The sequence below is a fragment of the Phoxinus phoxinus genome (genome assembly GCF_949152265.1).
Source record: "Phoxinus phoxinus genome assembly, chromosome: 9".
NCBI classification, from domain to species: domain Eukaryota; kingdom Metazoa; phylum Chordata; class Actinopteri; order Cypriniformes; family Leuciscidae; genus Phoxinus; species Phoxinus phoxinus.
Window position 1 is genome coordinate 14,960,642 of NC_136884.1, and position 14,860 is coordinate 14,975,501.

General features: G+C 38.8%; 1 protein-coding gene across 1 annotated transcript in view; it reads left to right on the top strand.

The window, feature by feature from the left end:
- The window catches only part of LOC307004100 (thyrotropin-releasing hormone-degrading ectoenzyme-like), a 131,471-nt gene that overhangs the window by 78,820 nt on the left and 37,791 nt on the right, over window positions 1-14,860 (top strand). Inside the window, exons 6-8 of the mRNA XM_079623048.1 lie at window positions 1,877-2,014; window positions 3,425-3,490; window positions 10,576-10,641. Coding sequence (XP_079479174.1) covers window positions 1,877-2,014; window positions 3,425-3,490; window positions 10,576-10,641 — 270 coding nt within the window. The remainder of the gene's footprint in view (window positions 1-1,876; window positions 2,015-3,424; window positions 3,491-10,575; window positions 10,642-14,860) is intronic.

A 14,860-nucleotide genomic window follows, 5' to 3' on the forward strand; every position in this document is an offset into this window, starting at 1 on the left:
TTTCATCATGCTTTTAGCAGAAAATCAGAATATGAGATTGTGAGTGGTTTGAACACATTACATGAAACCAGGAATTATTGGGTTAATAGAATATGCCTCATTATTTTGACATAAAACTATGGAGGGTTTTGATGAACATTTGTTTCTGGACTTATTTCCGTACGTTGTTTGTTTGAGCTCAAATCCCTTGATTAAAATATCCTGCTTTCTTGGATTAATGTCTTCAACATGATTTTTAATCAAGCTGCCAAAAGCTTTAATGGCCAAGAGTTATTGATAATGACAAAGAATAAAGGTGTAATAAAACGTTCAGAGTATCAAAACGAGACGTGTTTATAACAGCGGATAGTTTGCTGACTTTCTCTTAGTCACTCACATTTAATAAATACATAGATGTGAACATAATAATAATAATAACATATTTGTATTAAAAGTAAAAAGTTTTGAATTTGGTCAGTCAGCGCAGAGATTTTGCCAGAGGGGAAATTATGAAGATGTTTAGAATATGAACCTGCAGTGTAATGCTTTCATATATAATTCATATGATTCATATTTAATTCATTTTAATGTACGGTAACTGGCAAACCGCCACTTTTAAATGAGTAACAGGAAAATAGTGTCACATTTTACTGAAATGTTTGTGGTTTTACATTCATGTTGTGTTTATTTTAGCTGAACATCTTTTGAAAGTAGAAGTTTATCTACAAAACTGGAGCAAGGGATTATTAGTTTATTCAAACATTTAAAATGAACATTAGATGTCGGTATACATTCTAATATAATATCTATTATAAAAAGAAAAGAAAAGCATGGCAGTACCAATTTTTTTAAAAAAATTTTAAGCAGTTAAAAATCAGACTTCCTTAAAAAAATGGAAATAACCTGGGGTCAGAGTAACATCTTCCTCAACACTATATGTCAGAGTAACATCTTCCTCAACACTATATGTCAGAGTAACATCTTCCTCAACACTATATGTCAGAGTAACATCTTCCTCAACACTATATGTCAGAGTAACATCTTCCTCAACACTATATGTCAGAGTAACATCTTCCTCAACACTATATGTCAGAGTAACATCTTCCTCAACACTATATGTCAGAGTAACATCTTCCTCAACACTATGTCAGAGTAACATCTTCCTCAACACTATATGTCAGAGTAACATCTTCCTCAACACTATGTCAGAGTAACATCTTCCTCAACACTATATGTCAGAGTAACATCTTCCTCAACACTATATGTCAGAGTAACATCTTCCTCAACACTATATGTCAGAGTAACATCTTCCTCAACACTATATGTCAGAGTAACATCTTCCTCAAGTGCCGCTGAACAACTCACTGCATTTGAGATCGTGACTCTCTGCTGATCCACAGACAGTGAATGATGAGGGTCTTTTTCATCTGACCCAAAACTTCTACCTGTCTTTATAGTGAATCCTACAGGGAGACATTTGATAAGAGTAGAGAGACAGCGAGACCCCTGTACAACACACACACACACACACACACACACACACACACACACACACACACACACACACACACACACACACACACACACACACACACACACACACACACACACACACACACACACACACACACACACACACAAACACTCTGAGTGTATTGTAGCTCAAGCAGCAGTGTGTCGTGTTGGCGCTCGTGTGGCGACGGTGAATGTTCATCAGAATGAATTATAGAAGCTTCTGCAGGAATAAAGTCTTCAGTCATGAGAGATACAGAGCTGGATTTTCTCACAACCATTTTCTAATTTAATTTCTAGAGCACCTTAAAGTTATTTTTACTTTTGAAAATAAAATGAGACTTTATGAGACATGTAAAAAACTAATAAAGTCTCTCATCCACAGGAGAAGCAGAGGTTTCTGACTGACGTTCTTCATGAGGTGATGTTATTGGACGGTTTGGCCAGTTCTCATCCGATCTCTCAGGAAGTGTTTGAAGCCACAGACATCGACCGAGTGTTTGACTGGATCGCATATAAGAAGGCAAGAGAATCTCTCATAAACTCCTACAGGCTTCATCTGATGGAAATTATTATAAACCTTTAACATTGAGCTGAACTGAATTTATACTATACAACATGAATTGAAGTTCCACATTTTTTTTTATTCTGCAAGACAGTAGAAGAGGAACAATGCCTTTGTAAAACAACAACAGTATCTTCGGTCTAAATCAGTCATTTATTTATGTGCGGACTTTACCAATAGACTTTATCTTTTATTGAGTCCAGTAAACACCTCAGTTTGCTTGTTATTTTTCTCCAAGCTAAAGAAATCTCAGTTGATCTTTGTGAATTGTAAATGGAGTCGCGCTGTTATAAGCCTCTTCACATACGCAAGAAAAACAGTTTAATTAAAAGCTTGTTTTTTAGTAAGTCGAGGACCGAAACTGTTACACTGAGAGTTTTTGTGTGCTCTGGAGACTTTAGTGGCACAATAAACATTTCATCTCAGACCAGACAACATCTCTTTAATTACCTCTTTCTCACTGGAACACACTAACTGTAAAAAACTCCAGCGCCCAACTATATCCTCTCATCTGAGCATCTAAAAAGCCATTAAAGACACAAAGAGCAGGAAAGAAATATCTTTGTCCTCTATCAGAGTTCAGACGCAGAATCTTCCATCCACTGAAGATTTGAGTTTCTGTGTCAACTCTCCCTCCAGCTGTCAATCAGCTCAAGGCCGGTGTGTGATTGGCTCTTGCTCTTCCTCAAGCCACTCCCCCTGTTTCCCCACAGGTTCTGTTGGGTTATGAACTCTGTCAGTCACACTGACACTCGGCCGTCCCTCATTACTTCCTCCTTGCACTCTATAGACTCTGATGTCCCACAACATCCCACGAGTCCCCAGCGCTAACAGGAAGTGACACTGTTCACACAGATTGTGGAGGGATGGGAATTAGATGCTGTCAAATGAGCACGTCAAAGCCACTCAAAATCAAAAAAAGACTAATACAGACTCATAAAACAGCATAAAACAGCAGGACGAGTGTCAGGGAGTCCTTGTTTAGATGAACCAGACCTGCTAGAAATTGAACATTGCCATAATAACTGAACTGTTTTTAAATAATGTTAAATATTTTCTGCGATGTACATAACCAGACGTGTATCCTCCTTGAATAGTCACACCACTAGATTTATGATTTTGACAACTTTCCTGTTTATATAACACATTTCTGCATTTAAACCCTACAGAATATTTTGCCCCATTGACTTCCATAATAAGTGGATTCATGTACATTTTTATTTTTTTATTTTTTTATTTTCTGTGGTAATCGATAGCATGTCAGATATGCTGTTCAAAACGCTGAAAACTATGTATATTTTGTTGGGTTTTGTATACATGTGTAAATAAGCAGTCTTTATTGAACGTGTGTTTACTGTGTGTCCGCAGGGAGCCGCTCTGATCCGGATGCTGGCGAACGTCATGGGACAGACGCTATTCCAGAGAGGCCTCAATGTAAGTCAGTAGTGTTTCTTTCATCTTCTCTCTTTGTGGTCACAAACAATTTCACACTTATGTGTGTTTTTACTTATGTGTCTTGTGAATATGTTTATGAGGCTCTTTGTATGAATTATACATGCAGCATCATAACATGATTGTGGCATAAATCCAAAACTTTTCAGTTTTTTCTTTCTTTTTTCAAAATCTCACCATTTAAAATTATCACAACACAAGTCTTGAGACACATTTCTCAAGCCTCTTCAGGTCTTCTGAGTGTCTCGTATGTTTTTTGCTACAAGCGTTTGTGAGATTATTCAACCGTGTCGGTTTACATGCGCTTCTTATCTTTAGAGCTACAACAGCTTGTTTTCGTGTCACGCGCTTCCATCGAGCTTGAGGTGAAAGTGACACAATCAGGGAAGCAATTAAACATGTTCGTGCCAGAAATTAATTTCATATCTGTAATAGTCACAATCAGAAGTTTCAGAGTCATTCTCTGTGTTAAACGTCATGGCGTGGTCAAGATCTGATGAAACACATCATTTGTGTTAAAGTGTCTGGTATTGTGTCGATGTTGGTGAACGGAGTATCAGCACCAGGCTTTTGTTGTGCTGTTTGTTTATAGTCACATGTTCATCTTCTGTAAAACTCTTCCTGCGTCCCGTCTTCCAGTTCAGAGCCCTCAGGAGTGAACAGCAGATCTCTTGATGTATTATTAGACAGTATTAATCGTTGTTTTGGACACCATATGGCTTCTACACGAAATTACATCCTGAAAAGTGGTTAAAGGATTTGGCCGTGAGCAAACAGGCTGCAGGTTTGAGAGTAAATCTGTAAACGAATGAGTGTTAAATGTAAAACCCTCTTCCTTTGACATGTGAGTTAACACACTTTCAGAGGTGTAAGACTCACATTCAGATTCCTCACCTTCTAGATCCAAAGAAATCACTTTTCAAAACATCAGTAACTTCTCATTTCATTTCTTTATGACTGAGATGCTGTCAGTTTCAGAGCTTCTATCTGGGTTATTTTTGACGTTGTGGTTTATTGCTCTTAGTTGCTGGAAGCACAATCAGGTCATGTTTACTGCAGATTTAATGCTTCATTTACAGATGTAACAGCTGCACATACAAGCTTTATATCGCAGCACAAACACAAACTGAAGTGTCTAATGCACACCACACGTGTTCACATATCTTAGACTGGCTATAAATGTAATTACTGTGTTTGCTTTTGTCCACTATCTACTATAGTAAACCTGTGGTATTAGCAACATCAATATTAGCGCAAAAGCAAGAAAATATGCCAATCAATTTTTGTCTAAATCTTGGTTATTCAGTAAATAAATATGACATGATTGGCGTATCTGGAAAATATCTTTGTCTTTCTTTATGGCATTTTTTAAATAATTGGATCACAATAAAACAATTTGTGATTACCGGTAATCTTATAATTTCTGACAAATGTAGAAAGAAGAAACAAACAGTAATAATTTTAATTAAAATGAAAGGTTACACTTTATTTTGATGGTCCATTTGATCCATTATGTAAATTTACAACTAATGTCAACTAACTCTCATTAGAGTATTAGAAGTCTATAGATTGTTACTGTTGGGGTTCGGGTTAGTTGAATATTTTGTAGTTGCAAAGTTACGTATAATGTTGGGGAATCGTCGAAATAAAGTGTTTGCAGATATTAAGCAGACACTACTAATACTCTAAGGACTGACATGTATTTGCAAAGTTATCTATAGTAAGTCTTACATGTAGTTAGTTAGTAATTACTATAAATTGCATAATTACATTAGCCTGGAAATCCAGACCTGAATCTGAAAGATGAATGGTCTGGTGTCGAAAATCGGCCAGCTCGAGGGGTGGCACCAAGCATGCATTTGAAAATCTCACTCCACGCAATTGGCTAACACTACGACCGATCACAACAATACACAGGGTGACGTATCACTAAGCCCCATGCGATTAACTACCAGTGGAGTAGTATTGGGAAGTTCGGATCATTTTACTGACTCGGATCTTTGAATCTCGTTCAGCAAAATGAACAAATCTTTTTTCTAGTAATTTCGTTCATTTCAGCATAATATAATTAAAATGTCATGTTAAATAGCCCAACACATCTAGTACTTAGTAAAATGTTGATTACTTTTGAAAAGTTGGGTCCAACTTAAATTCAGGCTATTGCTGTTAATTGCAGTCTGTTAATTCATCTCACCTCCTGATCCACGGCGTTCTTTCTTTTGCAACTTCAAATTTATCACGTCTACTCTGTTCCCCGCCTCTCGTGTCTGTCTTGAGCGGAGCTAACTGGTAGATTATACTTTTGCCGTATCCAGTCGGCAAAACAGCAAAAACTTCCTTCTTGCAAAGGAACGATTCGAGTACTTCTGTTCCTCTTTTAGAGAAAAAGGCAAGTCTAAATCTTTCATATATAGCGCCCAAAGCCGTTTCAAACAACTGGTGTTCATCCATAGCCATCTTTCAATGTTTACTAATGACTAATGTAATGTCATCTCGGCTCTGGCCCGCCTATATCAGATAACCCGATGTGATTGGTGCAGCTCAGATAGATGGGCATATTTGATTGAGCATTATTACTCGACACCAGAGTAAACTCGCTGAGCAAATTCAAATTGTGCTCTTGTGAGAACTCTGGATTTCTAACCCTAAAACACACCTTAATCCATATCGTACATCCCTAAAGTAAGTACATGTAGTTATGACTCGACTCGACTCGCCACTTGGAACATAACTGGGTAGAGTTGTGACGACGAACCAGCACAGGATTGCAAACACAGGGAGTATAAATAGGGAGAGCAAACAAAGCAGGTAATGAGGGAGGCACACAGCACAAGGAAACATACATGACAAGCCATGTGCTCACACCAAACATGACAAAAACACAAGCACATGGCCAGTAAAGCAAATCACAAGCCATGTGCTAACACAAAACGAGACATGAACACGCAGGTAATGAGAACACTCATAAGCCACGTGTTCACACAAAACATGACAGCATGAAAGCACACAGCTAGTGTAAAACACAAGCTGCGTGCTACACAGTACAAGACAAAAAATGACACGAAGGCACATGAAACAAGGCACACAGACAAGACAAAACAGGAGTGTCTGTCACAAAACCAAGAAATAGACTAGACAGAAGTGACAGAAACCTGACAACAATGTGATGTGAACCCTGACAACAGGGACACATTAAAATAAAGTCTAACCAGGTTTAGTATAATAATGTCTAAAGTGAACCATCAAAATAATAAAATAAAGTGTTATCAAATTAAATTAATACAAATATTCATTCATTCATTCATTCATTCATTCATTCATTCATTCATTCATTCATTCATTCATTCATTCATTCATTCATTCGTTCATTCGTTCATTCGTTCGTTCGTTCGTTCATTCATTCATTCATTTGTTCATTCATTCATTCATTCATTCATTCATTCATTCATTTCTCTAAACTTTTTAAGTCTGTGTATTTAAGAGGAGAGAGACAACATTACACTTCTCCCAGGATCCATCTCTCCTCTGCTGTCTGTGTTTCTCTGTTCACTGAAGCTCATTTCATTCTCCCAGTGTCTGTCTTTTGCTCTGTGTGGCATTTCTTCTCCTCCTTGTGTCTCTGCATAATTGAAGCAGCAGACAGACATTAACCCCCCCTCTCTCTCTCTCTCTCTCTCTCTCTCTCTCTCTCTCTCTCTCTCTCTCTCTCTCTCTCTCTCTCTCTCTCTCTCTCTCTCTCTCTCTGACTGTGAGGATGAGGGCGTCTTTATTGGTAAATGGTGGATGGGCTGGTGAGGCGGGCGGATGAATGTCTCTTATAAAAGAAAAGTGGGAGTCATAAATGAAGTCTGAATGGTTCTCAGGCTCATACAGCCGCTGGAGTGATGAAGCGTTCCCGTCTCATTTACACACACTGCCCATCGCTTTTAAAGCCACTTTCAGAAGGATCATATTATGGGATGTAGGAAATATTCATTCCGGCTGGAAATGTGAAATGCTTGACCTATGAATGGCAGAGGACAAGTGCGCTACTGCCCTGGAGAAATAAACTTCAGCATGTTACAGTCCATCTTCTTCCTCTGGATGTGATTTGGATCAGCGGGAAGCTTCTTCCCTGGATTCAGTGCTTCATAGTCCTGTTTTTCGCTCTCAACGGGATACTGACTTGGAGAATGACAGTCCATCAGATCCCTGCGGATATTGTGTGCTAATAATTCTTTCTGAACACAGATGAAATAGCCAGATACTCCTCGATTCAATTTCCCAACATTCTTGAACACAGAGAAGATCCATTTTTCCCATCTTCCTCTTGTTCTCCCAGCAGCCCTTTCTGGCTTGGCTGTTCCGCCTCATTATTGCTGTTTTCTGTCTCTCTCTCTCTTTTATGGGAACTTTCAGTATCTCTGTCTGTCTCTGTGTGATTGATGGGAAGAACAGGTAAACACAACACCTCACCAAACAGTCTACCTCCATTGCCTCAAAATTACTTTCATATGCAGGGAAATTGTAGACATATTTCTTCTTGTATTACTTTTGAGGGAGCTCATTTAGAAGGATGAATAATGCATTATTTATGATCTGCTTTGACTGTTGTGGTGAAGGCTCTCAGAGAAAACTTGTGTTTTAGCTCCGGGGGATTTACATATCGAAAGCGATCAATCTTTAGTCTCCCTTGGTAAGAAATTTGGCTTTACAGAATGAGGAACCATAAATGAATGTGGTTATAATATCTGACGAAGGGACGTTCAGGATATTATTCTGTCCTGAAGAGTGTCAGAAGAGCAACTAGCTTCTGCCAATTACATTAAGTTAATTACACACACACACAGCCATCACACTGGAACCTGTTGAGTTATGAAGTGTGTCTTTAGATATGATCCTAGCTGTCTAACTAGACGGACTTTTCGGCATCACACTCTTAACATCAAGGCTTTCCCAGTATTACGCTGCATGGCTACTAAATAACTTAAAGATAAAATAACTTAAAAAAGTAACATAATATATATATATTTAAATCATACAAAACATTAAAGACTATTTCATACAATATTTTTTATATGCTATGTATTAGTCTTATTAGAGCACCGCCCAGTCAATATAGACAGTAGATAGTTAATGCGATTCACTATGATTTCACTGTATGTTATTCTCTCTTTTCTGTTTTTCTAAAAGAGATTTTGGTCACTAAACGGTGGTGGGTAGCAGTCATTAAAATACACACTTATAGGCCAAGCAGACTGGAAAATGTCATCGATGCGAACATAAAATGGCTCTGGGTGGTCCCTCACTGCTACGCAAATGTATGCAAATGAGCAGAGTGGGTATTTCATACTGCAAGTTATGAAACAAAAGTGAAACGCACACACACACAAATGACTCTGACTGACTGATGTGGCAATTCAATTTATTTTTCCTCATCTTTCCTCTAGCTGTGGCCGTCAGAAGAAAACACATCAGTGTCAAAATAGTGACGACACACTGACGGCCCTATCAGAGGAGAGATTGGGCCACATGGTCACTTCTCTTCAGGTCAATGATGGAGGAGAGAGAGAGAAAAAGAGGAATTGCACTGGTTTAAAACAGATTCATCAGGATGGCAACATGAATCTGGTTCTGCTCCAGACTCAAATCCCAGACTCTCTGAGAGCTCAGCAGAGCATGTAGAGCGACGGAGGCCAGCTGGACTGGGTCACGCTTTCAGGATCCCAATGCAATTTGCTCAAACCTCTCTGCATGACGCCTGCCCACATTTCAACAAGTGCCCCATTTGATTTGGGCACTTGTCATGTCATTCCAAATTCACGTCATTCCAAATTAAAATTTTCAGTCTTTGATTATCCACATTAAATCTTCTCTAAAATCTCATTGAATATTTCAAACCTGGTGCATCACAATACACATTTAAAAGCCAATAGTATTGAGTGCTGACATTTAACTGTGGAAATCTTTTTACCACACAAAGCTCTCTTATGACTTCAGAACACAATACTGTATTCCACAGAAGTGTGGAAAATTAGAGAATTGTCCCTTTAAAACACAGTATAAAGGAAGTTCAAAATCAGTCCATTGTATGTCATATACTCCAGAATTAACAGAGAACATGCTATTTTATGTCAGCGTATGCTCTTGACTCCAGCAACAGGAAGAGGATTACAGTTGACGGGTTTATCGCTCACGGTCACTCGAGAGTTATCGATGAATCTCGTACAGCAGGGAAAAGGCTTCCCACCAGATGTTCTTATCAGATGAATGTAAATGTGCTCTCCAGGTTCAGACTCCTTCTTCATGTCGCCCACCACCTGTATGACTGAGACTGCAGGGCACAACAGACACACTGATAATGTAGCGTTTGGCACAAGCACTGCCTCTGTTTAACAGATTAAAGTCTTTTAGCAGAGAAATGAACACCCACCGGTGTCTTAGCTTCAGTAATATACAACATTACATCCACTTTGCACATTTGTCTGTGATCGATGTTGAAGTACGTGTATTTACTTTGCTGACTTATGGTGAGGTGTTTATTTTCTTCTCAGAGCTCACTTTTTACTTATTTATAAATGTTCACTTAAAAAGAACCATGTTTACTAAAAGTGGTACATCACGTAAATACATTTACGGTTCGTTGTGTGAATATGATTATCAGATATCGTCAAAGTAGTCTACTTCTTTGTACGAGTATTTACCATAAGCTTAGTCACTGAATTAATTAATGATTTTATTTTAAAAACTCAGGGTGTTTATTTTAATATGGATAACTTTAGCATTGTCTTGAAAGAAACTCCTGTAAAATGGTGTTGCTGGTTTGTATGTTACTCATTCTGTGACACGCTGATGCAGCATCGACTTGAACAATATAATCAGCCTCTAATTGGCCTCCTTATGGTCCTCCTTGATCTGACAGCCAATCACACCCAAACATCTGCTGCTAATTTGCATATGTTCAGCTTGAAATGAGCGGATTAGTAATGTTATTGTTTGGGCTTATTTCGTTTCCCAAGTTCACAATTCCTGTCCAAGTCCAATTTATTTCTCTTCCAATATTGATCTCCGTCTCTGTCTGTTTGCAGGATTACTTGATGACGCACATGTATGGGAACGCGGCGCGAGATGACTTGTGGAACAAATTCTCAGAGGTAAGATCTCAAGCATCTTCTGGGTGTGAGACCTCCATCCACGAGTGGGAATCATCGCTGGGGTCAGTGAGCGGCGAGCTGGCGAGTGAAATTGTATGTGTTCAACGTACTTAAATTCACCCAGTGCATCTCCTGCAGGCAGGTGTTCAGAGATTCATGCGCTGCATAGACATGTAGGTCAGAGGCCTATAACTGCACATCAGTTATATAACTGCACATCATCAGTGGATCACAATCCATGCCAATACACCACCTACTCACATCAACACATAAGGGTTTTATGGAAATGCCACATTGGAAGGAGTTCGATGCGCGGGCTGGGTTGCGTTTTTAATAGTCTTGCTTTTAAACTTGAGGTTTCACTTAATTTGAAAACGTTTTCCACATGGGAGGGTCACATATTGATCCAGAAATCTGATCACTGTAACTTGCTAAATGCAAATATTCACAGATGCTGATTATGAAGTCTTGCTGCTGCTGATTCTGGTGGTTTTAATTAACTTATAAATTACACAAATCTTATCAGACCCGATTAGTGAAGTGTCACATAATTGCTGACAAGCCTGAAGAGTCTCTCAGATTAAACATGAGCATCTGCCCTTCAGCTCAGGTGTAGCCACGAATAACCCAAGGAAAATCTAAAAATGATCTTCTGAAGGAATGAAGGAATGTTTACCTATTTAGGTGTGTCACTCAGGTCTCAATTGGGTTTGGCATGACTGCCCCCCTCCTGACAAAAACACTGACAGGTATTTCCTGAGATTCGCTGCTTCAGTTTCTCCATATTTTTTAGTACTTTTTTTAGCAGCCATTGCTGTCGGACTTCATTTCTCATAATTCCTTCAGTTTAATTACCGGGACAACAAATGCTGCAATACTAATGCTAATGCACAGCTTCTACATTAAATTACATTACATCAAATGTTTGACAAAACAATTTAAATGATCTTTTCTTTTTCTTTTTCTTTTTTATCACACACAAACAAAGGCAAGTGCTAGTATTGGCATTTTGTTTCTTTATATGGCATTTCCATGTGCCTCATACGCCTTCATGGATGGAAGTATGAAGTGAGACTATCCCACATCTAATAATAAATATGAATAATTATAATAATAATTTGATACATTTATATAGCGCTTATGTCAGCACTCAAAGTGCTTTACATAGAAGGGGGAATCATCTCGACCAGCACCATTGTGCAGCATCCACCTTGATAATGTGACGGCAGCCGTATTGCGCCAGAACGCCCACCACACACCAGCTTATTGGTGGAGAGGAGACAGTGATGAAGCCAATCAGTCTATATGGGGATGATTAGTGATTAGAAGGCCATGAAGATGCCAATGGGCAAATTTGACCAGGATCCCGGGTAACATCCCTACTCTTTTTTTTTTCGAAGGACATCCTGGGATTTTTTATGACCACAGAGAGTCAGTTTAGGAGGTTAGTTTTTACAGTAAAGTGTCCCCATCACTATACTGGGGCATTATGAGCCACACAGACCACAGGGTGAGCACCCCCTGCTGGCCTCACAAACACCTCCACCAGCAGCAACCAGGTTTTCTAGGAGGTCTCCCATCCAGGTACTGACCAGACTCAACCCTGCTTAAAGTTATTAAGGCTGGAGGTGTGACGCTACATAATGCTAATATGCTAACACACCTGTGCAGGGGTGCGTTTCCCAAAAGCATTGTTAGCCACCTATGGTCACAAGTTCCGTTGCCTCGTTCCTATTCGTTTGTCCGCCGATGTGAGCTAATTTCGGATCGTTGTTCCTCCCGACGCTGCTTGGAGCCGTGGTGCCGCTGGATTCAGCCTGTTGTGCCTGCTCTCGACCCAACCTCTTCTCAGGTATTTTTGCCTCGTCTCTCCGTAGAGTAAATCCAATGAATCTTTGCCCGCTGTGTTATGCATCACAGCCGGCTTATGAATCGATCTCGGCCAGGATGGCCTTGGTAAACTCGAGATCGGTAGTAAATAAGACATTTATATTGAATGAATTTTTCACCTCGCAATGTTTGTATTTTTTATTTTTAACCGAGACTTGACTCAACGTTCGCGACCTCTGCCCTTTCACAGAGCTTGTACCACCGGACTGTGATTTTTTTTTAGTTCACCCCGTACCACTGGTCGCTGTGGTGGAGGTATTGCATCAGTTTTTGAAGAAATTTGACTGTCAAAGCATGAAGACATCTTCTCAAGCTTTGAAGTGCAGTTGATGCAAATTGACTTACAAATTCCGGTGTTGTGTGTGTTGATGTATCGACCACCCAAAACAAAAATAAGAATTTTATTCCTGAGTTCACTGAGTTTTAAGGGGGAATCACGACGAAGCATGACAGATGATCAGGGACTATAATATAAATGTTTGTTGTCTCTTAAATGTGCTGGCAAGAGATTTTGTAAATCTTATTGATTCGTTTAATCTTGTCCAGTCTGTGACAGACCCGACATGTGAACATGGCCACACTTTGGAACTTGTTTTATCTTATGGTTTAGCTGTTTGTGATCTTGAAATTCAGGGGACAACATACAGTAGCACATAATCTGCTCTTTTAAAGGTTCATAATTATATTATATTCGGGATCCTCAACAATTTTGGTGTTATTAGATCTTAGTGCGGCATTTGAAACAGTGGATCATAACATCCTGGTCTCTCGATTGGAACACCATGTTGGGGTCCAAGGAAGGGCCCTTGTGGTTTAAGTCCTATCTAATGAACCGTAGTTTTGCAGTTAAACTTGGCGAATGTCGACTTCAGCTCCACTTACTTGTGGTGTACCACAAGGGTCCATTCTTGCTCCCCTTTTATTCTTGTTATACATCATGCTCCCTTTGGGATCTATTTTCAGTAAACATGGTGTCTCTTTTCACTGTTATGAGATTTATCTGCCATTCAAAAAGAATAACAAGTCTGCTTTTGGACTGTCTAAATGACGTAAAAAGCTGGAGGGTTTTAAATTATCTAAGACTTAATGATAATAAAACAAAAAAAAATGTATTTGGACCAATGGAAAATTCTGTTTCTCTCAATTCTAACCTTGGTCCCCTGGCTGTATACAGTAAGGCATTTGTGAAGAACTTAGGTATTATTACGTATTATTTGACAAATAACTTTGATAAGCAAATAAATAATGTTGTTAAATCCTGCTTTTTAATCTGAGACTTCTAGCCAAGGTAAAGAACTTTATTTCTTTTAATGACCTTGAGAAAGTTATTCATGCCTTTATTTTTTTTTATTATTGTAATACTCTTTACACAGGAGTTAGCCAGACAGCGTTGGCGGTTCTGCAGGCAGCCCAAAATGCGGCCGCTAGGCTAATGACAGTAACAAGAAAGCGTGAGCACATTACACCGATTTTGTCTTCACTCCAATCGTTGCCGATCCGATTCCGTATATGATATAAACTTTTATTTTTTGTTTTTAAATCCTTAAATCCCACCAACATATCTTGATTCCTTGGTGAAACATTATACATCTGATAGATCCCTAAGGTCTTCTGATCAGTCACTTCTAACAATTCCTAGATAGGATAAACTTTATTTGTCCCTGAAGGGAAATTTTGGGCAAAGTGCTACAGTATTACTCTGTCCATACAATAACAACTAAGTAAACAACACAGTTAAAACATAAAAAAACATACATTAAATCACAACAGTGTATAAACATAAAAGATGAGTAAAGTGCTAGTGTGCTATAGGTGCGTTGTTCATGGTCAAATTCAGCAGTTTTATCGAGGCAGGAACAAATGAAAGCTTCAGTCTATTATTTTTACAGAAAGGCACTCTCAGTCTTTTTCCTGATGGCAACGGCTGGTATGTGCTAAAAAGAGGATGTTCAGAGTCTATACTCATTGCTCTTCTCATCACTGCCTCTTCGTATAAAGTCTGTATGGTTTTATATTGTTTTATTCATATGATTTTCATGGCTGTTTTGTGGATATGGGCCAATTTATTTTTCAATTGAACAGACAAATTTCCAAATCAGACTGATTCCATAGCGGATAAGACTTTCAAGCGGCTCGGTAAAAAACAAGCAATATGTTGCTACCCACCCCATACAGTCTCAGTCTTCTTAAAAAATCTGTTGTAGTCTTATGCACAGACTGTCAATGTGTGTCTTCCAACAAAGAACATTGTCCATATAAAACCCAGAGGTATCTATTAGATGTCACTTGCTGTATCACTGTGTCTTTAATGATCACAGAGTTGTATTCA